Source organism: Urtica dioica, chromosome 12, assembly GCF_054948205.1.
Source record: "Urtica dioica subsp. dioica isolate 48M chromosome 12, U.dioica_male_clone48M_v1_H2, whole genome shotgun sequence".
NCBI lineage: Eukaryota > Viridiplantae > Streptophyta > Magnoliopsida > Rosales > Urticaceae > Urtica > Urtica dioica.
Window position 1 is genome coordinate 15,688,624 of NC_142767.1, and position 23,615 is coordinate 15,712,238.

General features: G+C 35.6%; 3 protein-coding genes across 6 annotated transcripts; 2 read left to right on the plus strand and 1 right to left on the minus strand.

The window, feature by feature from the left end:
* The first annotated feature begins 3,653 nt into the window (after positions 1 to 3,653).
* LOC149379538 (agglutinin-like protein) lies at positions 3,654 to 9,203 on the plus strand. Of its 3 annotated transcripts, none has more exons than XM_089602600.1 (9): positions 3,654 to 3,922; positions 5,342 to 5,684; positions 6,064 to 6,190; positions 6,594 to 6,879; positions 6,992 to 7,066; positions 7,314 to 8,012; positions 8,111 to 8,274; positions 8,453 to 8,755; positions 8,833 to 9,203. In XM_089602600.1, the coding sequence occupies exons 1-8, from the start codon at positions 3,899 to 3,901 to the stop codon at positions 8,721 to 8,723; spliced, it is 1,989 nt and encodes a 662-aa protein (XP_089458726.1). In that variant the 5' UTR covers positions 3,654 to 3,898; the 3' UTR covers positions 8,724 to 8,755; positions 8,833 to 9,203. The 3 variants fall into 3 exon arrangements, with proteins under 3 accessions (XP_089458726.1, XP_089458727.1, XP_089458728.1); XM_089602601.1 differs by having other exon boundaries at positions 8,453 to 8,749; XM_089602602.1 differs by lacking the exon at positions 6,992 to 7,066.
* A 1,658-nt stretch (positions 9,204 to 10,861) lies between these two features.
* SKIP5 (SKP1/ASK-interacting protein 5) lies at positions 10,862 to 13,951 on the minus strand. Of its 2 annotated transcripts, none has more exons than XM_089604426.1 (5): positions 13,750 to 13,951; positions 12,428 to 12,572; positions 12,251 to 12,329; positions 11,706 to 11,824; positions 10,862 to 11,421 (listed from the first exon to the last, which is right to left on the minus strand). In XM_089604426.1, the coding sequence occupies exons 1-5, from the start codon at positions 13,889 to 13,891 to the stop codon at positions 11,097 to 11,099; spliced, it is 810 nt and encodes a 269-aa protein (XP_089460552.1). In that variant the 5' UTR covers positions 13,892 to 13,951; the 3' UTR covers positions 10,862 to 11,096. The 2 variants fall into 2 exon arrangements, with proteins under 2 accessions (XP_089460552.1, XP_089460553.1); XM_089604427.1 differs by having other exon boundaries at positions 11,766 to 11,824; positions 13,750 to 13,948.
* A 589-nt stretch (positions 13,952 to 14,540) lies between these two features.
* LOC149379540 (E3 ubiquitin-protein ligase DIS1-like) lies at positions 14,541 to 17,772 on the plus strand. The gene is made up of 5 exons (XM_089602423.1): positions 14,541 to 14,886; positions 15,270 to 15,344; positions 15,529 to 15,764; positions 16,258 to 16,644; positions 17,101 to 17,772. Exons 3-5 carry the CDS (start codon positions 15,558 to 15,560, stop codon positions 17,419 to 17,421), a joined length of 915 nt encoding a protein of 304 aa, XP_089458549.1. The 5' UTR covers positions 14,541 to 14,886; positions 15,270 to 15,344; positions 15,529 to 15,557; the 3' UTR covers positions 17,422 to 17,772.
* Positions 17,773 to 23,615: the final 5,843 nt, after the last annotated feature.

A 23,615-nucleotide genomic window follows, 5' to 3' on the forward strand; every position in this document is an offset into this window, starting at 1 on the left:
TCATGTCCAAATGAGAACAATCTTCAGCCTTTTATAGACTCATGCAAAAACAATTAGAACATTCAACATCAATGTTAGCCAACACCATAAACGCGTGCTGAATTATGATGGTTACAAACGTTTACGTCATAAGTACATGGTTATATCTTGAACCCATTAGTGCACGAAACTCTTTCAGAATTTATGGGAAAACGATTTAGAAAATACACAAAAGTTTTGAAAATTGCCAATTTAGAAAGGCTCGGCCGCCAGCGGTGCGCGAGTGTATGATTGTGGAGATGGGAAGTCTATATAAGCACTACAAAATTAACATATCTCTTCCATGTTTGAGTTTTGTATATCTATTTTCATTCACAATATATCCAATTTTCTTCACAATATTTGGTATTTTTAAACACTGAACATCAATTTCTCATTCCTTTCCGAATTTAAAAAATAAATAATTAATCTTACATTAGAAGAATAATAATATGTTAAACTTCGAGGCTTCAATTTGTGAGTGCGATGGAAACTCTCATCATTCCATGTTCTCGAATGAGTATCTTCTCTTTCATCCGGTGCCCAGCTCTTTGACAACATGAAAAAATAAAACGCTCAGCCCTCGTTTTTTTCATTGAGTTCGGGTACAGACCAAAGGTCTTGAGCGATCGATCCGGCCAAACAACCCAATCAAATATTTTATTTACGAATCCATTAATTTCAATTGACTATCTAGTAAAAACACTATAGAGATTTCAACCATGTGTTAAAATATGATATAGACCAGTCACATGAATGAATTTAAAATTATAAATGAGTTAGAAAATACTAAATTTAGGGTGCAAATGCGACATTTATGAAAAACCAAATGTACATTTCACTTAAAACCAATATATAATTAACAAATAATTAGCAAAATAGTCAACTCAAACGTTGAGAATTGCTAAATAATCAAGGTTTTGTAAATATTATGTAAATAGCCAGTAGCTTTTAATTACACATCTAAGTTTACTAAAATGCCTAAATTTCTTCCCGCCCAATCGATTATGCTGATAATATAAAAAAATTCAAGTAAATCGGGATTTCAATGCGAGGTCATTAAACTCAAATTGATAACCGCTCCAGACGGTTCATTTTCTCACATCTAGGAAGAAAAAAAAAAGAGAGTTTACCCCAAAAAAGAAAGTTCTACTTTTTCCCCGACGAGGAAATCCGTTCATCTTCCCCGACGAACGATTTCGGCTACCGAAGTTAAAACTGGTATGCTTATGTAAAGGATTTTTCTATTTAAATTAGTATTTACTGATATTCGATAGAGATTTACTCACAAAAAGATAAAGAAAAAAAATATCATTTGTTTTCTTATCGATTATTGAATAACATCGATTTTGGGTTCATCTTCTTCATTTGGGTTAAAGCTAAAAATATTTGTGTATTGATTATTCAAAAACTTTGATTTTTGTCTTAAACCCTAGAAATTTGCAGACGAGATTATTTACATGTATTTACGAGATTATTTACATGTTTTTACTGCAGTATATGTAAAGTCCAAAAATCGTTATATCTAATAAGGAAAGAATGTATACTCGGATTCAGTAAATAATAAATAAATAACGTCTAATCTAAGCAAACAAAATAACAATAAAACACCCACGTAAATTTCAGTTGCTACATATAAGGAAACGAAATTAAACCCCAAATTATGTTCACACTTAATTTAGAGAATTCTGAAACAAATAACAAGATTATTTACATGTATTTAGGAGATTATTTACATGTATTTACTGCAGAATATGTAAAGTCCAAAAATTGTTACATCTAATAAGGAAAGAATGTATACTCGGATTCAGTAAATAAGAAATAAATAACGTCTAATATATAAGCAAACAAAATAACAATAAAACACCCACGTAAATTTCAGTTGCTACATATAAGGAAACAAAATTAAACCTCAAATTATGTTCACACTTAATTTAGGGAATTCTGAAACAAATAACGAGATTAATTACATGTATTTAGGAGATTATTTACATGTATTTACTGCAGAATATGTAAAGTCCAAAAATTGTTATATCTAATAAGGAAATAATGTATACTCGGATTCAGTAAATAAGAAATAAATAGCGTCTAATATATAAGCAAACAAAATAACAATAAAACACCCACGTAAATTTCAGTTGCTACATATAAGGAAACAAAATTAAACCCCAAATTATGTTCACACTTAATTTAGGGAATTCTGAAACAAATAACGAGATTATTTACATGTATTTAGGAGATTATTTACATGTATTTACTGCAGAATATGTAAAGTCCAAAAATTATTATATCTAATAAGGAAATAATGTATACTCGGATTCAGTAAATAAGAAATAAATAACGTCTAATATATAAGGACACAAAATAACAATAAAACACCCACGTAAATTTCAGTTGCTACATATAAGGAAACGAAATTAAACCCCAAATTATGTTCATACTTAATTTAGGGAATTCTGAAACAATTCAAAATTCAATTTCTGGGAATCCTGAACAATTCAAAATTCAAATAATTTCCGGATTCAAATATAAAAGGACAATCTCCGGAATTAAAAAATAATCTGATTGGTCCACGTCATCCAAGTGGCTATTTACCTGATATTTATAAAACTTTGACTATTTAGCAATTCTCAACGTTTGAGTGAACTATTTTGCTAAATTACCCTATAATTAAATTAAACTCGAACTCATCAATAGAATTACATTAAGTAGCGTTTGTGTGTTTTCATCTTAGCTAATGAAAAATATCAATTTTAAGTGCATGTACTTTGATTCGTCCAATATACAGTTGATCATGTTTCGTTGCACAACTCGAATGTAGTTTGTTTTATTTTTACTTTTAATTTGTTCATTTTTTATGTTGGGTTATAGTTTGACTAATGTCTTTCAGATTCCTGAAAAAAGGATGATTATTAAAAAATAAAAATAAAAATCGTATAAATGGCATTTTAATTTTACTTGTTCTGTGGACCTCGTTCCTTGTAAGTCTTTCATCAATCGGTCAAGGTAATTCAAAAGAGCTGAGTATATGAACAAAAATGAATGTGCATTTTTACCTTCCGGGCTCGAGGAAGCTGATCTTTCATTTCTGGAAAAAAGACAACGTGATTTGAAATCTATTTTTGTACTTATCAAAGTTCGAAGTTCGAAATCTCAAAACACTTTTCCCTATTTTTCTGATGGAAACTCTTGGAATCGTTCTAAAAAAAAAAAATTAGAACTATACTGAATTTGTGTTTTAAATTGGCATGTATATATATATATTTTTTTATTTTATTTTTTATTTTTTATAATTGACCATAGGAAAAGACTTGTTGCAAAATCGTCGTGTCGGCAAAATAGTTGGCCCGCGAAAGCGACACCCAAAACCTTCTCGGCCATGAGAAGAGAACTAAGGCTTACATTAAAAAATAATAAATAATTATTAAAAAAAAAGATCTAAAACGCCTTTTCACAGTTCACATAATTAGAAGCCAGCAACAATTCCAAGACTCGTTCTCCGCCACAAATTTGATACGGCGATCCACGTGGCATCATATCCACACGTTTAACTCTTCATGACGTCACTAACAAAAAATGGGTCCCGCCAACTCTCTCCCTTGACATTTTTTTTTTTTAATTTTTTTAGCAAATGTCTCTAGCAAAACATTGTTTGGCTATTTTCTCACTGTAAAACTCGAAACCAAGTCCAACGATTACTTTTTATTTTTCCCTCTCGTCTTCTTCAGTCGGCGTTTGGATTCCGAGTGTGATTATTTGATGTGATTTTCCGTTTGATTTTCATTACCGAGAAAATCGGCGATGTGTAAAGCGGCTTACGTGCGTTTCTTCAGCTTCGATTTCGGTTCCGCAATATTCTGTGGTGGTTTCTTCGTCAGATATGTTTGATTGGGACGACTCCGAGGTACTACTGTTTTTTTTTTTTTTGGATTTTGTCAAGCCTTGATATTCTCTTTTTCATTTATTTCCTAAAATTTATGAATTTTTCCATGTGTATATCTGCTTTTTCGTGTGATATTATTTGTGGTTAGTATATGAACTTTTGATGGTTTGAGTGAAAAAAAATGGCGACATATAAGGGGATTTCAGCTGTTTTATATGCTCATGTGTAGCAGAGATGGTCGCTACATAAGCATTAATTTGTTGAGCAAATATCAAATGCGTAATTACATGAATGCCATTTACTCCACTCAGAGAGTTTCACAAATTCAAAATTCTGTTGGTAATTCATTTCGTTCATATTGTTCCATTCCATGAGCTTAATTTGGAGCTCATTTTTCAGCTCCCCTGAATTAGAAGGACAGTTATGTGATAGTTGGATGAAATTAGAGATTGTAGGAGTATACTAAGGTTTCAATTTTTATGTTTATTTCTATAAAGAAAACTTCACACATGACTTGAGCAGTTATGTGCTTATTACGGCGAACGCGGCGCCTAAAGTTTCTTTGATATGCTCGATGATTCGGGGACTTGGCTAGAAAGGAGGATAAGTTTATGAGGAAAATGTTAAAAACATGAAGCGGTTTTTTTCTGTGAGCCAAAGTTCTTGGCTTCACTTTGTTCTTCCTCGGACCTTTTAAAGAATTAAGGCTTCCATGTATAGGGCTAAATTGGAAATATATAGTTGAGGTTTCTTTTTTTTTTTTGTGGTTGTCTAAGACTCTGAGTAGAGTGTATGAAAAACTATGGAAACCTAGAAATCAATTTATCCTGGTTTTCCTTCTTTCGGGAATGTAGAAAGAAATACTCGTCCCTTGGAACATATTTAAGGGCAGATTTCGGTTGGCTGAGATTTCTTCGAAGTTTCACATTTGCTTAACGTGTCTTAATCTCGTGTCCCGACTTTCCTAGCTCAAGAGCTTCCAATAGCACCTTGTTTTCTTAGTACTATTTTTAACTGATTATATTTTTCTTAGTGCATTAATTCCATTAAAGATAAGTCCATCCCTCCCTTCCTTTGTGATAGTTTTTTGTTTTGCTCCTATATAGAGTATAATATTTTTTTTTACTGGTTTTCTCAAGTGATTTATCATCTTCCACGCCTTTCTTTTTCCGTTTAGTTCAAACAATATATATATATATATATATATATATATATATATATATGGTCATTTGGGAATTCTTCCTTTTAAATCTGTAAATTAGTATCTATCATAGTGGTTTCTGTAAAATGCAATCAAACGCTCTGATGCTGCTTGAAATGTATTTGTGTATGTGTGATTTTTTTTTTTTTTTTTTTTTTTTTTGCATTTACGTAGTATTAGTGTTGCTGCATCGTAGCATCTGTTTTCTTACAAAAGGCCATTTCATTTTGTGTTTTCAGATAGCAAGCATATTATGGGACGAGGGTGCGGAGAATGGTGACCATGTTGTCCCTTATAACAAGGGAAGTGAGGACTGTCAAAATCCAAGGGAATGCAAAGAAGAAACTACTGTTGCTAAGCACAAGGAACAGGAAAATCCCGTCTCGAAATTTGATTTGAATGTGAAGAGGTCGGAGAGCAGTTCCACCTTGATCGACCACCATGGAAGCTCCGCCTCTGGACTGGGAATGGAGGCATGGCCCGATTTGCCCCTGTCAAATTCTTCCACCACTGAGCGGGAAGCAATCAGCGCGAGATCGTCAACCAACTTAACTGAGATCACAAACTATGATTCAGAAAGAGGTGGTTAAAGTACCATATATGAAATATCACACATAACAGATACTATATCTTTTTTTATTTTATTTTTATTTTTATCTCTTGTACTGTTAATTATATCAATTAAAATTTGATTAAATAGATACTGTAGAGAAGCACAATAATAAACAAATTGGTAACATAGGAAGGAAGTAAGTCCATAATTAACCAGGAAAAAGAAGTACAAGAAAATAATGACAAGAAAAAAAAAGAAGCTTAATGTTTAGCTTTCTCTAGTAGACTCCACTACTAACCGTGTTCTACAACACATAGATTAGCTCGTGTACTCTAGCGAAATTGTCCTTTTCAATGTCAGTACGACTATCGGGATGCAATGCTACTTAATTTTTATTTTCTTTTGCAGGGGCAGATCAGCTTGATAAAGAGGCTGAGTTCTATCAAAGCAATCCTGAAGCTAAAGAACAAGGCGACTTTGTGGACTATGGGTGGGCCAATATTGGAAGTTTTGATGATTTTGATCGCATTTTCAGGTGAAACACAAGAAAAAACACACTTATATTTTTCTTTCTGCTTCAGAAACTGGTGAGAAAGTATTTGATGACATACCAGAAGAAAATAAAAATTGTTTTCCAAGAAAATCCCATTAAATTCACTTTGGGTGCATTGGACAACCAAGCAATAAGATTGTAGAAAACAAAATTGAAGCTGAAGTCTTATGGGTTAGTAGGAGGGTCTGTTTTTTAGCAGAGTAGAATACCTGACACTTCGTCCCAGATGGATGCCTAATCTGATTTCAGAAAAATAACTCATACAAGTAAAAAAAACGTCCTATTTTTCAAATTAATGTTTGAGGTCCTTTATTTTCTACTTGTTTCTTCTATCAACTACGGTACTCATCTGACTATGGATCCTCATAAAAATACAATCTTGCAGCAACAACGATGATGTATTTGGCAATTCAAATCTCAGTAATGCTGAGGAGCTATGGCCTTCCTCCAGAAATATCAATAACAGTGCAGTCAAACCCTTTCCCGGTTCTTCTGAGCTTTCGGACTTGCGGCCTCGAACGCTTCCAATTTCTTCTCAGAAATCGGATATGAAAACAGAAAATGTGCCAAACGACGACCTCTCACGCAGTCTCAGTTGTGGGGAAACTGATAATTCTGCCTCTCCCACTCTGCATAATGGACATGAAATTCTAAACTGCATGGAAGAGCAGGTATTGCCGTGATATATGTCATATAAACAATGGCAAGCATGCATACTTTGTTTCTCCATCAGAACTATTCAACTAAATAAATTATAACCCAACCTCAAATTGACATTCACAGACGAGTGTGGGTGCGGGGAACAGAACGATAGCAGCCACTCTGGCTGCTCAAAATGCAGCCACTGCAAGTGCTAAGGTTCTTTCTCTCTCCATGAGACCTCAAATGACCTGGTATTATAAATGAGATCCAGGTTTTGCCCAAAATTTTCTTAGAAATTCTAGAGCTATGCATGAAAGATACTGTGGGTTTGAGCTATCTTTTCTAATCTTGCCATCTTTTCTTCAAATTCGCGTTAGTAAGCTCTTTTTTTTTTTTTTTTTTTTTTTTTTTTTTTTTTTTTTTCTTTTCCAAAAATTTGTATGATTCATGTACATTCATATAGGTGGAGAATCCGAAGATAGTATCGAGGACTCGTAAAAGGACGGAGGAGAATATTCAGGAGAAACCAACGCGAGAGTCGTATGGCTCTTGGTCTTCATCCATTAGCGCTTCAGGACAACCTGAAAACCGATTGGCACACCCTATGACTCAACACTACCCATTTCCGGTTCAGCAAATGCAGTTTCCAAGACCCGGTTTTTTCCCTTACCAGAACCTCCCAAACCAATTTCTGGTACGTCCGGTGTACGGGAACCCTAGGCATGCATACTCAGCCATGCCTGTGATGCCACACATTCAGCCCAAGAACTTTAAGCACCAACAATTGGTTCCGAACTACAATATCTCACCAGCGAATAGAAACCCTGTAAACCAGGCACCTCAAGCTCTCGTGAAGCCAATAACGATGACGCCTCAGGAGAAAATTGAAAAGCTAAGGCGGCGGCAACAACAACGGGCAATGCTTGCCATCGAGAGACAGCAACAGAAACTTGGTCAACAAGTCATTCCTTCCACCATTCAGGGCCTTCCTCAAAAGAATCTATCGGGCGGCGATCACGAAACCGATGACCTGAGTACGTTGAACTCGTTGGACACAAACTCTACCAGAGAGCAAGATGATTCGACTTCTGTTTCTGCAACAATTGACGACTACTCTACGGAGGAAGCTGTGCTCCAAAGGCTTCAAAACATCGTGAACAAGGTAATTCTATTCTCCCCTTCTAATGGGCTCTTTTTCCATGAGCAAAGACTTTGTTACAGTGTCGGTACTCAATGCTAAATAAAGAAAAGCTCTTTCAGTTGGATATGACTGTGCGACTATCCATAAGAGATAGCTTGTTCCGACTGGCTCAAAGCGCAACGCAAAGGCAGAACTCCTTGGACACTAACGGAACCAACAAGGTTAAGAAGGTGGACGAACAAGAAGGTGTAGCAGGAGAAGAAATCAATAATAGCTTTTACAGGTAAATAAATGAACCTCCTAGCCCGATTCAAGCTTCTCGCTTTTGTTCATTCGTATTCCTTTCGCAATAATATCTGGGTATTCCTCGCAATTAAATGTCTTGGAATGTTCATTAGAGAGCGTGATAGTTCTAAATATCCACTTCTGTTGCTCGTTTCTAATTATTCTCGATACACCAGGTTGCAGGATTCTGAAACGGAGACGAACCCAATAGACCGAACGGTCGCTCATTTTCTCTTTCATAGGCCTTCCGAGTCGCCGGTTAAGCACTGCGAGCCATCTGAATCGCCTCGTTCCTCTAAGCTACAAAGCAAGGATAAAGTGCAATCAATCGTGACTGAGGCCGAGCTAGACCTGTGTAAAGATAGTCCCTGCGCGGCAGCCACTTCAGAGAATGCATCGAGCATCGGACTCACAGATGGCGGTGCTGTCGTCGAATCCTCTCAATGAACAGAAATTCGATATCTATTTACTCCGTAAGGGTAAAATTCTTTTCCACTGATTTTTAAAATCTGTGGCATGGATTTACTGGTTATATGAACTTCTCTTTTGCTGTCAGGCAACTGGATTCAGTGTGTCGTGAAGCGGTTTCGTGAAGAGTGGGAAATAAAATAATTCACCATGGATGATCGCTTGACCAACGTTGATTACGTTTTGATGCTTTGTTTGAAGAGCCACCTTCACTATTTCTACTTATAGTTGAATTAGCCATAGCAGCCAATCTACATCTACTATAATTGGCAGACTGATCAGCTAAATCTGGGAATTTCAAAATCTATCGGAAGTTATGTTCTCCCGAGTTTATCTATTACTTTTTTTTTTTTTTTTTTATTGAACACTAAAGACAAGTTTGATGGCTTTCGAAAAGACGTGTGCATTTTGGGTGTTCTAGTAGATTTGTTTCTAATATAGTTAATATTCATAGTTGAACTTCACCTTTTACTAAAAAAGATGGATTTTTGTAAATCTTAGCTTATAGCAAAATAGTCATTATCATGACAATCACAAAATAGTCATTATTATGACAATCACAAAATAGTCGAGGCTCTAAACTTTTACTAGAATAGTGATAAGTGAAAACGAATATTTTTGGATTTCAAATATACCCTCAATTATCTTACTGGTCTAAATTGTATAAATTTGACAGGTGTGGTTTATTTATTAATTTTTGTTTGTTCATGTCACCATAAATCAATCGGCTATCAATATTTAGCCAATTTTGCATTAGCAACATTAATTTTTATCAACGTAAACAGTAACGGCAGTATTTCAGACCGTGGCTGATATGAATTTAAGAGCATTTACATGTAATTTGATGCGGTTCTTTCTTCACCTTCACTACTTTTTATACTATTGCTTTCCATGAGCATTTTAACTAGTGTTTGAATTGTTAATAGGAACCCGCGGGTACCGTAAGTAAACTTTTTACCTATGACCATATCTGTCGATATGCGACATAACCATATTCTTTTTTATTATTTTGTTTATCACTGCTTATGTTATTTATTTTCAATATTACCATCTCTAAAATTGAACGACCTCAACTATTTATATCATTGCCACTTGAGTTTCTATTATACTATCAGTGTAGAGTGTTGACATTGCTATTATTTGTCGTTTTTGTTAATGCAATAAACTAAACATTATTACATATAAGTTTTGATGTCTATATTTAGCAGACATATATGCAAGACAACTTTTTTTTTTCTTTTTACATTTATTTGTTTTTGGATACTCGTCGGTGAACATTTTAAGCGTCACTAACGGTCATTTTCTTAATACTTGTCGATAATAGGCAGTTTACATCTAAATCGAGAAATGCAACAAATGTCGGATCATCCCATGTCGAATTTCTCATATCATTCACTGTATTTTAAAGCCTCCGAGCTCATTCTCGTGCATTGTTCATTGATCATTAATAAACACATACTCTTATTTTTCTCAATTCTTTTGTAATTATATTATCGTTTGTTATATATCATATTCATATTGAATTAATTCATCTATCTTCTTAAAAGATTTTTCAAGGCCCATAATCGAACTATACATCGAAATTGCAACTAAAGATTCGTGACTGTGTAAGTGAATTTCTACACAAAATGTAATCTAGCCCACCGGTGTTGAGTTAAGACCTTACAGTTGACGCTCTTCGCCTTGAGAATGGCACGTGGGACAAGAGCTTAGTTAATCAGTTCTTTAATGACACCGAAGCAAACGCGACCATCTAATTCCTTGGTCGAGGAGAGACACGACAGACAAACTGATTAGGTACACGAATAACTCCTCGCCCCGGCTGGTTATCAAAGATATCATTAAAGTATGCGATGACTCCTTTGAAATCAAGTTTAAACCTTGTGACTTGTACCATAGCAAAGTATGGCATCAATAATGACCTCTCGTGAAAAAATGGCCTTAATAATGAGTAGAACTTGGTTTGGTGGCAGAGGTATCCCAATTATATTAGACACATTGTTGGGGAGAAAGCCGTTCACTAACGAAATATTTCTTCTTGAGATATTCCCGCTAAGTTTGTCCTCGAGAAGTTTTATCGAGACTCGTTTTCTATAAATAAATAAAAAACAATAAAATAGACCTACAATTAGTCTTGTAAATAAACAAAAACTATTCACATTGCTTAATAAATTTCATACAAAATAAATTACGATTTTAATCATAGATTTTTGTGAACATCTTATTGATAATATATGCGAATGGTATACTAAAAAAACAACGAAAAATTACAACACTGGACATAGTCAAATTTAGCTATGGATGATAATGTGACGAGATTAAATACTAACAATAGTACATAATGAAGAAACATCATTGTTGATGCTCCACATCAAACCAGAAGAGTATAGAAGTCCTGGAATAAATGACCCTAACTCTCTGCAATTTCAAATCCCCGTTAGTAGAAACAGCCTTTGCACCGCCTTCGATTCGAGTTCGAGAAACGGAGACACCGTCTTTGTGGTACTTCTTGGCAGTGCTCACAATAGGGCAAGATAAGTAGTCCAACGGGTTCGATTCGCACTGAAGAACACAACCGTCGATCGTTACCCTTCCGCTTCTGTGAAGCAAACAGCATCCGAGCTCTGCCTTGACAGTTAAGTTAGTCAATTTGCAAGTAGACATTATCTCGAAAGCACTGCGAAAAATAGAACAAAAGACAAGTCCGGTGATCAATTGGTTGCAATAAAAAAGGTATAAGTAAATTATTTATTTTTTTTCTCGGGTGTTTCTCAAGCTCGGTGTAAGAAATATGAATCCATCACTCTATAAATAGAAAATTATAATTTAAAAAAATTGTTACGATTGGAAAGACACAGAAGATAAAAATAAAAATGGACGGAAGATCTGGATTCAAGAAGTAGAGCTATTAGCCTATTATATGTACGGCTAAAGCACAAGGCTTTGTGTGTTAAAAATTACAAGCGTGTGGCTTTGAGAGATTGAGTTGGAGGAAGAACCCAATTTGAACTTTTCGCAAACCTGTCTGAACCTCGAGAGCAAATGAGGGTTGTTTCGTCGGGAAGCTCACCTCCACCAATCTGAAAACACGAAGTTGAGACGATATTTTAGTTCTATGACTAGTCTGCGTTCTTACCCGATATCGGATTCTTAAGCCAGACCTTATGTTTTGTAATGTGTTATTCTTCCTTTAATTCATTTCTTTGCTATTAAATTGCGGAACCATAAATAGCACACACAGAAAGAGAACGAAAAATAAGTAAGATCTTTAGAACATCCACGATTTCACTTCTGGAAAAATGCCGTGAGCTGTTGTAGCAATCCTCCAGGAAATTTTAGTATCTAGTACCGGTATTACTAAAAGCAAAAGAAGTAAATTTGCAAAAAAAGAAAAAGAAAAAAAGAAAATAAAAAGAAGAGTCGATAACTTCAACCTGTATCAAAGAAAATCGAAAAAAAAAAATCAAAGTAAAACAACACTTGAATCTAAGAGTCTAGAGAAATACCAGGCACAGCGGTTTCGTAATTTGGATATCTGACGCCAGATGTTCCCCGCCAGTTGCGATCAGAATCGTGTCGCCTGGCCTGTGATCAGAGCGAGAAAGAGGAGGATCATAGTCAATCATACGCTAGAGATTAGAGAATCAAACGCAGGGAAGGAAATAAAAAAAAAATGTAGAAACCTTGCGGCAGAAACAGCTGTCTCGATGCTGGGAAAGACTCCGTGTTCTAACGAATCGGTGGCGGAGCGATCTACCCTGAGCCAGAGTCGGGGGTGACATGCCAAGTATTTCCATCTGAGGCAAACGAGGGCGGTGTTATACCGATCTGCAAACTCAATACCAACATGTGACACAACTTGGACACAGCCGTGCCGTAAACGCACCCAATATTTATATTTATGTTTACTTTTTTTTTTAATTGAAGAGACACGAGAGTTTGAGATTTATACACACAATTGCAAACGAATAGAAGCATCCAAGAGTCATATAAAGATTTAGCCAATACAGCTTCTTCTCAAGAAGCACCGAAAATCAGCATTCCCAGTACTAATAATCATAACTCATTCAACGAAAGAACTGTCACTCCCATCTTCCAGTTGGGACCGAAATTTCTCATTCGGCCAATTACAAGTTCAAAACTGATAATTAATTAGAGACCAGTAAAAACCCCACCCCACAACTTCATGCCGTGCATATTCAAGAAACAAAGTAAAGTGAAAAATCGAGAAAACGGCAAATTACTCGACCCAACTTTTTTTTTTTCGAGGTGGACTTTATATTTTTTTTTTCCACTCTCTGTCACCAATTATTTACTTATTAATATCCCTTTTTATTCAGTACTACCTGATGTAAAGAGAAGTTACAAAAAAAATTAAGCACGAGAATCGTGATTAAAGGATAATGAGAGGAAGAGCTTATTATATATCAAATTGAGGTATTGGTTTGGCTTTAGCATAACATAACTTGTGTTGGAAAAAAGTTCACCATCACTGAAATAAAGATCATCAAGCTCGGGCAACTTATTTCTCATCTTCTAGAGAACACTATTGTAACCTAATTTAGTCATCTTCTACCCATCAAAATCGAGCCTTTAGCTATCCTGAGTTACGAAGCTTAAGGTCAATTTTAAACCTTCTCTCATGCATTCGATTTCCTTTTTCGTATATGAATAAAAAAAATTAAGAAAATTCAATCCATTACTCTGTGGGTAGGTAGGTCAAGCTCGGGCAACTTATTTCTCATCTTCTAGAGAACACTATTGTAACCTAATTTAGTCATCTTCTACCCATCAAAATCGAGCCTTTAGCTATCCTGAGTTACGAAGCTTAAGGTCAATTTTAAACCTTCTCTCATGCATTCGATTTCCTTTTTCGTATATGAATAAAAAAAATTAAGAAAATTCAATCCATTACTCTGTGGGTAGGTAGGTCAAGCAAATTAGGGAAAAAAGAGAAACCCTAAAAATGAAAATGGAGTGGGGAAAAAGAAAATAAGGACTTTACCAGGGATGGGAGAGAGAAAGCTGAATATGTGCATGAGACAGCCATCGTCGAGATTGTTGATGAGAGGCTTGGTTTGAGTGTTTGAAGAAGATGAAGATTTACTCTTCCATTTCTTTCCACTTTTCTCTTCCTCTCTCTCCATCTCTCTCTCTCTCTAGCTCTCTCCGGCTTCTATTTCTGTTATGTGTAAATGGTATGTCGTTAAGTTAATCATTATCGTTTTGTTGATCCTTGTCGTTTATCTTCATAATTGTCGTTTTGTTATCTAAATGTTAGTTTGTTGTTGTTGTTGTTGTTTTTTTTTTTTTTTTTTTTTTGTAAATCAGTTAATTATGTGTTGTGTGCTTAGGAATGCAATCACTCTCGCATAATTGACATTGGGAATGATTGTTGTAGACGCTTTCTTCAGTAGCTTTAAATTTATATAAATCTTCTCATTATTTAGCTATTAAATATGTTCTCTGAGCCCAAAAAAAAAAAAAAAAAAACCTGGTCAATTAGTTCGTTGTCGTGACGTTTGGGTTGGAATATACAAATTGTGCAACAAGATTATATTTAACAGTTGACACAAAAGATAACAGAGAGGTATTCATACTTCCATTCCACCATATGGGTGCCTTTTTTTATTTTTTGGTTTTCGCCTTTGCGGGTTTAATTTATAAGCTATTGGTTAAAAAGTAATTAAAAAAAAAAACAAAGAAGAGAACAAAACAAAAAATTCAGAGTCCAAAAAGACGGGGGTCCCAGTTAAACATTTTTTCTTTTTTGTATTTTTTTTTTTCTTTCTCGAGAAGTGTTTTCTTTCTCTCCTCATTTCCACGCTCCTCGTCTCTCTCTTTCAACGGCTTTAATTTGAAATCCCTACTTCAAAATCAATACGCACTCTCAGCTCTCTCTTTTCTTGTTTTTCATTATATATAATTTATATAAATATCGACGGCATTCATTATCACCGCTTCTTACTGTTTCTTCATTATCTGCCCATTCTCTCTCTCTCTCTCTCTCTCTCTCTCTCTCAACCCTAGGGTTTTGGATTTCAGGATTTTTATTCTTCGTCAACCATGTCGATGTCTTTTTTTGCTTATTCCTCTCAGAGTTTCGTTCTAGGACCGCCGTTTCGTTCTTCTATCTAATCCGGTGGGTTTAAGTGTCTTAGCTTTCTCTGAATTTTTTTTTTCATTGTTCTAGATCCCGTTTCGCACCGGTTTGGATTTTAGCGGAGTATTTAGGTTTTTTATTTATTTTATTATTTACAGATAATGGATTTTTACTTCCAATGTTTCCGTAAAATTATGTTCCTCGACTCTGTATTTAGCTTATTTAAGAAGTGGATGATTAAATTGTCCCACTTTCATTGCGAGTAATTGCTGATTTGACTCGCGAGAGTTTCCTCTTGATGATAATTGGTTTTGTTCGTATTGAAACGTATTGAAGTTGACTTGACTTGCATTTATGTTGACTCGCCTATCGTTTTTGAATCTTGTTTGATTAATATCCGGATTAATTCGACTTTGTAACAGGAAACGATCAAGAAGCTTTTTGGTGTAGTTTTGGATTGAAGCCTTAAAGAGCTTTTTTTAAAACAAAGCTTGCTGGTAAGAAGCTACCATCAAAGTCACTATAATTGAAATTTTTGCTTGGATGTCTGTGTTTATGCATAGAAGAATTACATCGTCTAGGTTTCTTAGCATTCATATAATCATATTCTCTAAAGGAAATCTTTCAGTTACAGTGTTCTGAATGAGTGGATTTTTTTTGTTGGTGTTCTTACTGTTACAGATAAAAGGTTTTTTCTCTCCTTTGCTGACATGGCGTCTGGCAACATGTTGTTCGAAGATATGCGGAGCAAATCTGAGGTCATTGATCCCCCTCAATGCGAAGATACGCTGGACATCGGCGAAGCCATTGGTGATTCTGTTCAAAGCGCAGCAAAACCTGCTGTTGTTTCGAGCAGTGTTCGTGATCTTTTGGAATGCCCTGTGTGTTTGAATGCTATGTACCCTCCCATTCACCAGGTTTGGTCAAGTGTTCGATTGGATATCTAATTATATCTCAATTGTAGTTAAAAGGTGATGCATATTCATATATCTCGCAAATTATTTGGGGTATTCTTGTGAAAGAATTGTGGGAGAGCCACGGGGCTTTGGAATATCCCCGGAACTCACATTTTTCCAATCGATACTACCAATTGTTCATCTGTGCATTGTGTTCTTGCTTTTTATCAAACACCTTACTGATTTATCGACCAAATATAGATCGTAATCCATAAAAAAATAATTTATTTAACTAAATTCCATGAGCCTTTATCATCAACATAAGATACAATTCCACACGACTTTAATTTCTTACGAATCAGATTCCTTTTAAATGAGCGCTACTTTTCAAGTATACGTATTTCTTTTATGTGGAGCTTTTGGTGTTGAACATATCCTAGTTAGAAAGATGTACATTTGAGGCCATATTTACGATCATCATTGACGGGTTCGTTTTTTTCTCTTGTTCTTGTAGTGTTCAAATGGGCACACGTTGTGTTCTGGTTGCAAGCCCAGGGTTCACAATCGATGCCCGACCTGCAGGCACGAGCTGGGTAACATAAGGTGTCTTGCTTTGGAGAAAGTGGCTGCGTCGCTTGAGCTTCCTTGTAAATATCAGAGTTTTGGCTGCAGTGGCATATATCCTTATTACAGCAAGCTAAAGCACGAATCTCAATGCCTCTACAGACCCTACACCTGCCCGTACGCCGGATCGGAATGTACTGTGGTTGGTGATATTCCTTTTCTGGTCAACCATTTGCGAGACGATCACAAAGTTGACATGCACAGTGGCAGCACATTCAACCATCGCTACGTCAAATCAAACCCACAGGAGGTTGAAAACGCTACCTGGATGCTAACGGTAACACTGTGTTCAATCTGCCCTTTAAATTCTTTTTTTTTCGGTTACCTTCGCTTATTACCAACAGTTAGACTCAGAGCTTGTTTACATTCTCCAACACGACATGCTTTCGTGTGAGCTTTAGGTTTCCTTGGAAGAAGTTCTTAGTTTTTATCGTTCTACGGTTTTATTCACCGAACTCCAATTAGTTCCTCTCACTTGATGCTAAAATGGTGCGTAATTCTGTTTTGATATTAGAAATAGGGAATTTTGATAGTGCTAGTAGATAAATTAGGAGTTGAAGATTAAATAGGAGAGAGAGGGAGAGAGAGGGTATGGAAATTGTATGAGAAAATAGAAGAAGAAGGAAGAGCTCGGATGAGTCTGAAAATCTATCACAGTGTAATCTTCCTTTCATGTTCTGTTAGTACAATATGCTCTGCTCTAATTTCAAACATGGTTTTGAATTCTTTGCAGGTTTTCAGTTGTTTCGGCCAATATTTCTGTCTCCATTTCGAGGCGTTCCAACTGGGCATGGCTCCGGTGTACATCGCGTTCTTGCGGTTCATGGGTGACGACAACGAGGCCAAGAATTACAATTATAGCCTCGAAGTGGGCGGGAATGGGAGGAAGATGGTGTGGCAAGGCGTTCCGAGGAGCGTCCGCGACAGCCACCGAAAAGTCCGCGACAGCTTCGACGGACTCATCATCCAGCGCAACATGGCTCTCTTCTTCTCCGGCGGAGACCGGAAAGAGTTGAAGCTTAGGGTCACCGGTAGAATCTGGAAAGAACAGTGAAACAACACTGTAATTGTCATGGTAAATGGCAAGTCATTATATTGGCTCAAGTTATGTCTCTTTGATTTCTCTCACTCATTTTATCTCTCTGGTCATGTATTTTCTGCATCTGTGAAAGCAAACCCTCTTTGCTTTGCCTTTGGTTTTGATGAATGAAATACATGGCTAGTTTGGCATAAACAGTGTTAGGTTTTGCTTTCCAGAGAATTGTGGAAGAAATTTTGTTATTGTTGTTGCTTTTCTTTTTATGCATGAATCCAAAGGAAAAAACAACTAGAGAACAAGACATTTGAATTTATAGCTAAAACAATAGTACTTTATTTTCCCCTACCGTGAAAAAAAAAATATCATCAGTTTCAGTTTGTCGGCTATAGATGTGTATATCAATCCATCAACCAATCAATGATTTATTTTTCTTTAAAACGTTATTAATGTTAGCTTTAGTTTGGTCCCAAGTTTAGAACTTTATTTCACTGGCGTTGCTTTCTTTGTATCCATGTGCATGTTGGTGTGTGTGGAATACACAATAGTGGTTCGGTCTTGACTTTTCCTGTTTGTAAGTAGTTGCAAAACTATTTTGGATTACCTGTGCTCAGTCTCAGACAAACAGAGATTCAAATTCATATCAGAAGCTTTAAGGTTGTTGTCTTTATATCAAGGTTTAACGTATCCGGACTTCAATTTCGGGGTAAATCACTTTCCGGAGAAGAAATCGAGGGGTTTTCAGACAAATATTTTGCCAAAATAAACATATTTTGCATAGTTCAATTCATAGTTCATACGACGAATACATGATATCAATTCATCATCACAAATCATCATATTCAACTCAAGAACATCATTAAACATCATATTCATCTCGAGAACATCATAATCATCATCAAATCATCGTCTACAACATAAAAAAAAAACTTATACTCGGATTAAAAATCAACATTTTAATTTCGAATTAAACCTAAAAATACATAGAAAACCATACAAAACAACCAATAAACTCATATTCATTGCTCAAACTCTTGAAATCATGGATTAAAGTAAAAAATGATTAAAAAAAATGAAAAAATCCCCCGGAAAGCAACAAAAAGTACCAGAAACCACCGGTAAATTGGAACGAAAACGGTAAATATCGAACCGGTACCGGTACTCTCCGATAAGACGGTTTCCGATCGGTTTTCTTGAAAAGTCAATCCTTACTTTATCTACAGATTGCTTGCCAGCTACCCATTCCTTAAAGATACTCATTCCTTGAAATTGCAAAAATACTCAATATTTTCGATTATTACAGTTTAATACTCATCTCTTAAAAGTTGATAGAAAAATACTCAATATTACAATATCATTGCACCGTTACCAATTGTCCGTTAAAATGGATGAAAAGACACATGTAAGTCATTTAAATGAGCAAAATTAAAAATAAACCTAATTTTTTTTATCATGTTAAAAAAAAAAAAAATTAAAATTTTATAATTTCTCACCTCCTCTCTTTCCTCACCATGAGCATGATTATATATATTTATAAATACGATTTATTTTTTGCAAAGTTCATGTTAATAGCATTTTATTTATTATTAATTTTTTATTCTTTTAATTATGTAGAAAATAAATAATTTTAAATTAAAAATTAAATAAATTGCTTCTAGCTCTTTATTTATTTTTAGTTTAATATATAATTGTAAATTATTTAAAAATAAAGAACATTCAAACTTTTTCAGTATTAAAATAAGCGAAAACGCGTTAGGGGATAAAGAATTTAGACCAAAAATAGAATGAGCAATTTTTTTAAATTTTTTTAAATATTATAAAAATATGATGTTTATTTTTTTAATTTTTTCATCTAGATGGTTTATATGTGTTTTTTCATCAATTTAAATGGATAAATAGTAACGGTGAGAGGATATTGTAGTATTGAGTATTTTTCCTGTAACCTTTAAAAAATGGATAATAAAGTGCAACAAATGGAAAAGAATTAATGACATTTTTGGTCCCTCAACTATGTCGCCATTAACAAGTTGCACCTTGAAAAAAAAAAAAACTGCTTTTTGCTCCTTCGTTATAGACAGAGTTTGACTTTTAGTCATTCTTTTACATTTACCGTCAAAACAACCGTGAACTAAGTCATATACTTATCACCTGACTTTCAAAGAGGGGCAAAATTGTAATCTTATAATAAAATTAAATTACATAAAATAAAAAAATAAGAATTAAAATAATAAATTCTCCATCTTCTTCATCTACGAATTCCGAGACTCGGTGTCCGATGAAGACCACGATAGGCTCCGCCACGGCGGATATCCTCTACGTCGCCGGGGTAGTTGTCAGAGTTCCTTCGCCGGAGATCAAGGCCGCGCAGTTCGACCACAAGACTGGCGTGATTTGGCACGATCTCCGCCGGTTCGAGCTCGCCGCGACGTGCTTCGAGAGGGCTGCAGATTTGATTTCTAAGATCAACGCTAGCTCGGTCACCAACGGCGGAGAGAAGAAGCTCCTTCTGGATCTGAGCTTAGCCAAGGCTCAGGCGGCCTGAGAATCGGCATCGGACCAAAGCTTGGTCGTGGTTCTGCTGAGCCGCGCGAAGAGCCTGATGTTTGGCTCCGTTGAGGACTACACAACGGTCGCCAATCAGTACCTAGTGTTTGGCAAGCGATTGTTGTCGAAGAAGAGCGAGAGCCCCGGCCTTGGCGAGGCTCTGAAGCTTTCGGTGCCCAAGAGGAGGAGGAGATTGCACGCCGATTTGGATTTGAAATGGCTGTCAATTTGGCCGAAGTCAACCTCGTTCGTGTTCCATTATTATCGAACCACCAACCTTACTTCATCTTCTCGCCTCTCCGATTTCCTCGGCGCCGAAGACTCACCGGAATCGAAGGATCGGCGTTGTTACGACATTCCTCGCCGTTGCAGAGAGATAGAAGAGTTTTTTGGTTGTGGCTTTCTTGTCGTTGTGGAAGAGCTTTTTTGATTTTTTGTTGTTGTGGAAGAGTGTTTTTTTTTTTTTTTTTTGGTCTGTCTAGGTGGTAAGGTCGGAAGAAGAAGAAGAATGGGGGAGAGACAGGAATTTGTCTTTTTGTCCTATTATTTTTTTTTTGTTTTATAATAATAATAAGAGAGTGTAATTATTAAGGTCATTTTAATAATTTCAATAATTTTATCCAACACGTGATGAGCACGTGTTCAATTTCCGGTTGTTTTGACGGTAAATGTAACAGAAGGACTAAAAGTCAAACTCTGTCTATAACGAAGGAGCAAAAAAGTAGTTTTTTTTGTTCAAGGTGCAACTTGTTAATGGTGACATAGTTGAGGGACCAAAAATGTCATTAATTCAATGGAAAATGCTGAATGTTTTTGCCACCAATAACTCTTATATTTAAAATAAATGAAAACTTTGAAGATTCAGCGTACGTTCACCGCATGTGTGAATCAGATACGACAATAAAACAAGTGTCCTCATCTCCACAATCTCAAACTCTATCATAATTGTAGCAGTATAGCTTAAAGTGGCTGTACATTCACAAAACCGCATTGTGTGATTTTTTTTAAGCACAATGTGAATCAAATACGGTATATCTCAACAGATGAGATAATTTGTATGTAGTTTGTCATAGAGAATTTAAACGGTATATCTGATTTTAGCCTTTATTCTTCAAAAATATCATTGTAATCACCATTAACATCAAGAACGTTCTTCTAGGGTAAATTGTAATCATCTTCACGTCTCAAGTACGTTCATGCTCTTTTTAGTGTTTTGACTTTTGACCAATTAATCAATTATCTCGATAAAAGCAAAAAACAGTCCATAAACTAATTCATCAATTAAACTAATTCATTCCTTTTCTAAAAAATTAAACTAATTCATAAACTAGTTGGAGGAAAGAGTTCAATTTGAAACAGATAAACCGTTTATTGTACAATAGAATCGAACAATTTGTTAATGCAGGTAACCCAAAGTTGGATATCCAAGACTCGAGAGTAATTTGTCAACAAGTGGAAGCGTAAGATTTTTGGATTAATTACCTAGCATGATCCAAGAGTCTATAGAGATTTTAGGTATTAAAAAAAGGGTTATATATATAACTAAATAGCCTCCCAGTTTAGACAGTTTTGGATTTAGCCAATATTTGGTTAATTTCGTGTTAATAGCCAGCCCAATTTATTTACATAGATAAAAATACCAAAATAACCTCTCAACCGTTCCCGCCCATTAACATGCTGAAAAATAAAAACATTTAATACAAAATATTCTGATATAACTGCTCGCGGTTATTACGGACGTAATTAAGATCATTAATTAAGATCATTAAGAGAGAAGAAAGATGAAAGAGAGCCGAGAGAGAGAGAGAGAACCGAGAAAGAGAGATCGAGGGAGTGGGCTCGAGGAGGAAGACAACGCCTCCGTCGGAAATCGGCGGCTACAGTAGCAGAATCGGGGAGGGGAGTGGTGATTCCACCGAGGCGCGAGGCTTTCGGTGACGCCGAGCTGAAATCCGGCGAGACATGCATCGATCGTTGCCAGCCTGGCGAGCCGCCGCGACACGCAGGTGATCCACATCGATCCCACCACCGGTGCGCTTGGCCTCGATCCCGCCGGCGATTTCGAATCTAAGAAGGACGCTGTGGAAGAGGTGACGCGGGGATCGCGGTGGACGGCGACGAAGGCGCGGGCCATTTTGGGGTACGCGGCGGTGGGCGGCGTGGGGCTGCTGCTGGTGGCGACGAAGGTGGCGGCGACGATCCCGTGTCTCAAGGCAACGATCTATGATTTTGTTTTTCTCTCAACTAATTTTGGTTCTCAGGAATTTTGTTTTCATTTATAACCTGGGAATCAAGTTCATTCTTGTTCCTGGAACGCATGTGCAAATCGACAAGCTTCTTGCTGAGAGAAGTTTATGGTTTTTTTTTAATACAATATGTTCGTGTAAATAGATATCATATTTACAGTATGTTCGTGTAAATAAAAATCATATTTACAGTATATTCACGTAAATACGAAGCTTATTTACAGTATATTCACTGTAAATACAAAGTCTATTTACAGTATATTCGTGTAAATAAATTGAAAAAATTCTGGAAATATTTTGGGCACGAAAATTCTGGAAATTATGAATATATGGAAGACAAAATAATATCAATAAATGAAGAATATATATACAGATTTTATCCATAATGAATTGCAACGAAAATAGAAACTAATTACCTAAAGTCAATGCTGAAAATTTCCAAATACATAACAATTAATGGGCTGAGAACTTTCAAAATCTGCTCAAAATTCAAATTTCAAATTTGAAAACTTCCCTATTCGGTTTCAATATTTAATTCGAAATAAAAAAAAAACTGTCTAATTAAAATAGCGTAAGGGCAAAAAGGTAAAACTAATTCAATGAATAAGCTGCCACGTAAGCAAGACGGCTATTTACGGGAAATTAACGAAAGGTTGGCTAAAACCAAATTGCTAGTGTTTTAGATGGCTAAACAGCTAATTATTTGTAAAAAAAATGGAATTTTATTACCCAAGATGAGGACCAAACAATGTCATAGGTTTTTCTTGATGCCATACATGTCAAAATCTTTAAAGAAACTCAAACTTATAGAGATGTATGTGATCAAATAAGTTTAATATTTTTTTAATGAAGAATCTAGAGAACTCGCCCTCAAAGCTATGCCATCAAATTCCCCCGCCGAATACGTCTCGTTTATCTTAATGAAATGGTGGAATGGCAATCAAAATTCCAAAAATATTTATGACTTTCATGTCTTTCTTGATGACATACATGTCATAATCTTTAAAGAAAGTCAAACTTAGTGAGGTATATGCATGGTTTAAAATGCCGGCGAATTTCCTAGAATTTCCGGAAGAAAATCTTTAAACAAACTTAGATTTCCAAATTCTATACTAACATACAAATTTCAAAATTACTTTACAAGTGCCAAAAAAGGTTATAAATATCTTATTATATTTATTTGTAGTATAAACTAATAAGACCTGAGAGAGGGATGGAGAACGAGTTTCATGAGAGCGAGAGAGAGAGTCTCACCCAACTTATGGAAGATACTAATAAGACCTGAGAGAGGGATGGAGAACGAGTTTCATGAGAGTTTCATGAAAACACAACTTATGGAAGATACTATTTATAGAATATTTTCTCACCCAAGGCTTTCACGCTTCCCGGGCTCTAACGTATCAAATAGTACCCGGTTAGCAA

Excerpts from the sequence above, each read along its gene's own strand:
- SKIP5 (XM_089604426.1), bottom strand. The coding sequence starts at position 13,891 with ATGGAGAGAGAGGAAGAGAAAAGTGGAAAGAAATGGAAGAGTAAATCT. Across the intron at positions 12,330-12,427 it reads ACAGCTGTTTCTGCCGCAAG|GCCAGGCGACACGATTCTGA; the intron begins GTTTCTACATTT and ends CTCTGATCACAG. Across the intron at positions 11,825-12,250 it reads TTACGAAACCGCTGTGCCTG|ATTGGTGGAGGTGAGCTTCC; the intron begins GTATTTCTCTAG and ends TCGTGTTTTCAG.
- LOC149379540 (XM_089602423.1), top strand. The coding sequence starts at position 15,558 with ATGGCGTCTGGCAACATGTTGTTCGAAGATATGCGGAGCAAATCTGAG. Across the intron at positions 15,765-16,257 it reads TGTACCCTCCCATTCACCAG|TGTTCAAATGGGCACACGTT; the intron begins GTTTGGTCAAGT and ends TTGTTCTTGTAG. Across the intron at positions 16,645-17,100 it reads ACGCTACCTGGATGCTAACG|GTTTTCAGTTGTTTCGGCCA; the intron begins GTAACACTGTGT and ends AATTCTTTGCAG.
- LOC149379538 (XM_089602600.1), top strand. The coding sequence starts at position 3,899 with ATGTTTGATTGGGACGACTCCGAG. Across the intron at positions 6,880-6,991 it reads TAAACTGCATGGAAGAGCAG|ACGAGTGTGGGTGCGGGGAA; the intron begins GTATTGCCGTGA and ends TGACATTCACAG. Across the intron at positions 8,013-8,110 it reads TTCAAAACATCGTGAACAAG|TTGGATATGACTGTGCGACT; the intron begins GTAATTCTATTC and ends AAGCTCTTTCAG.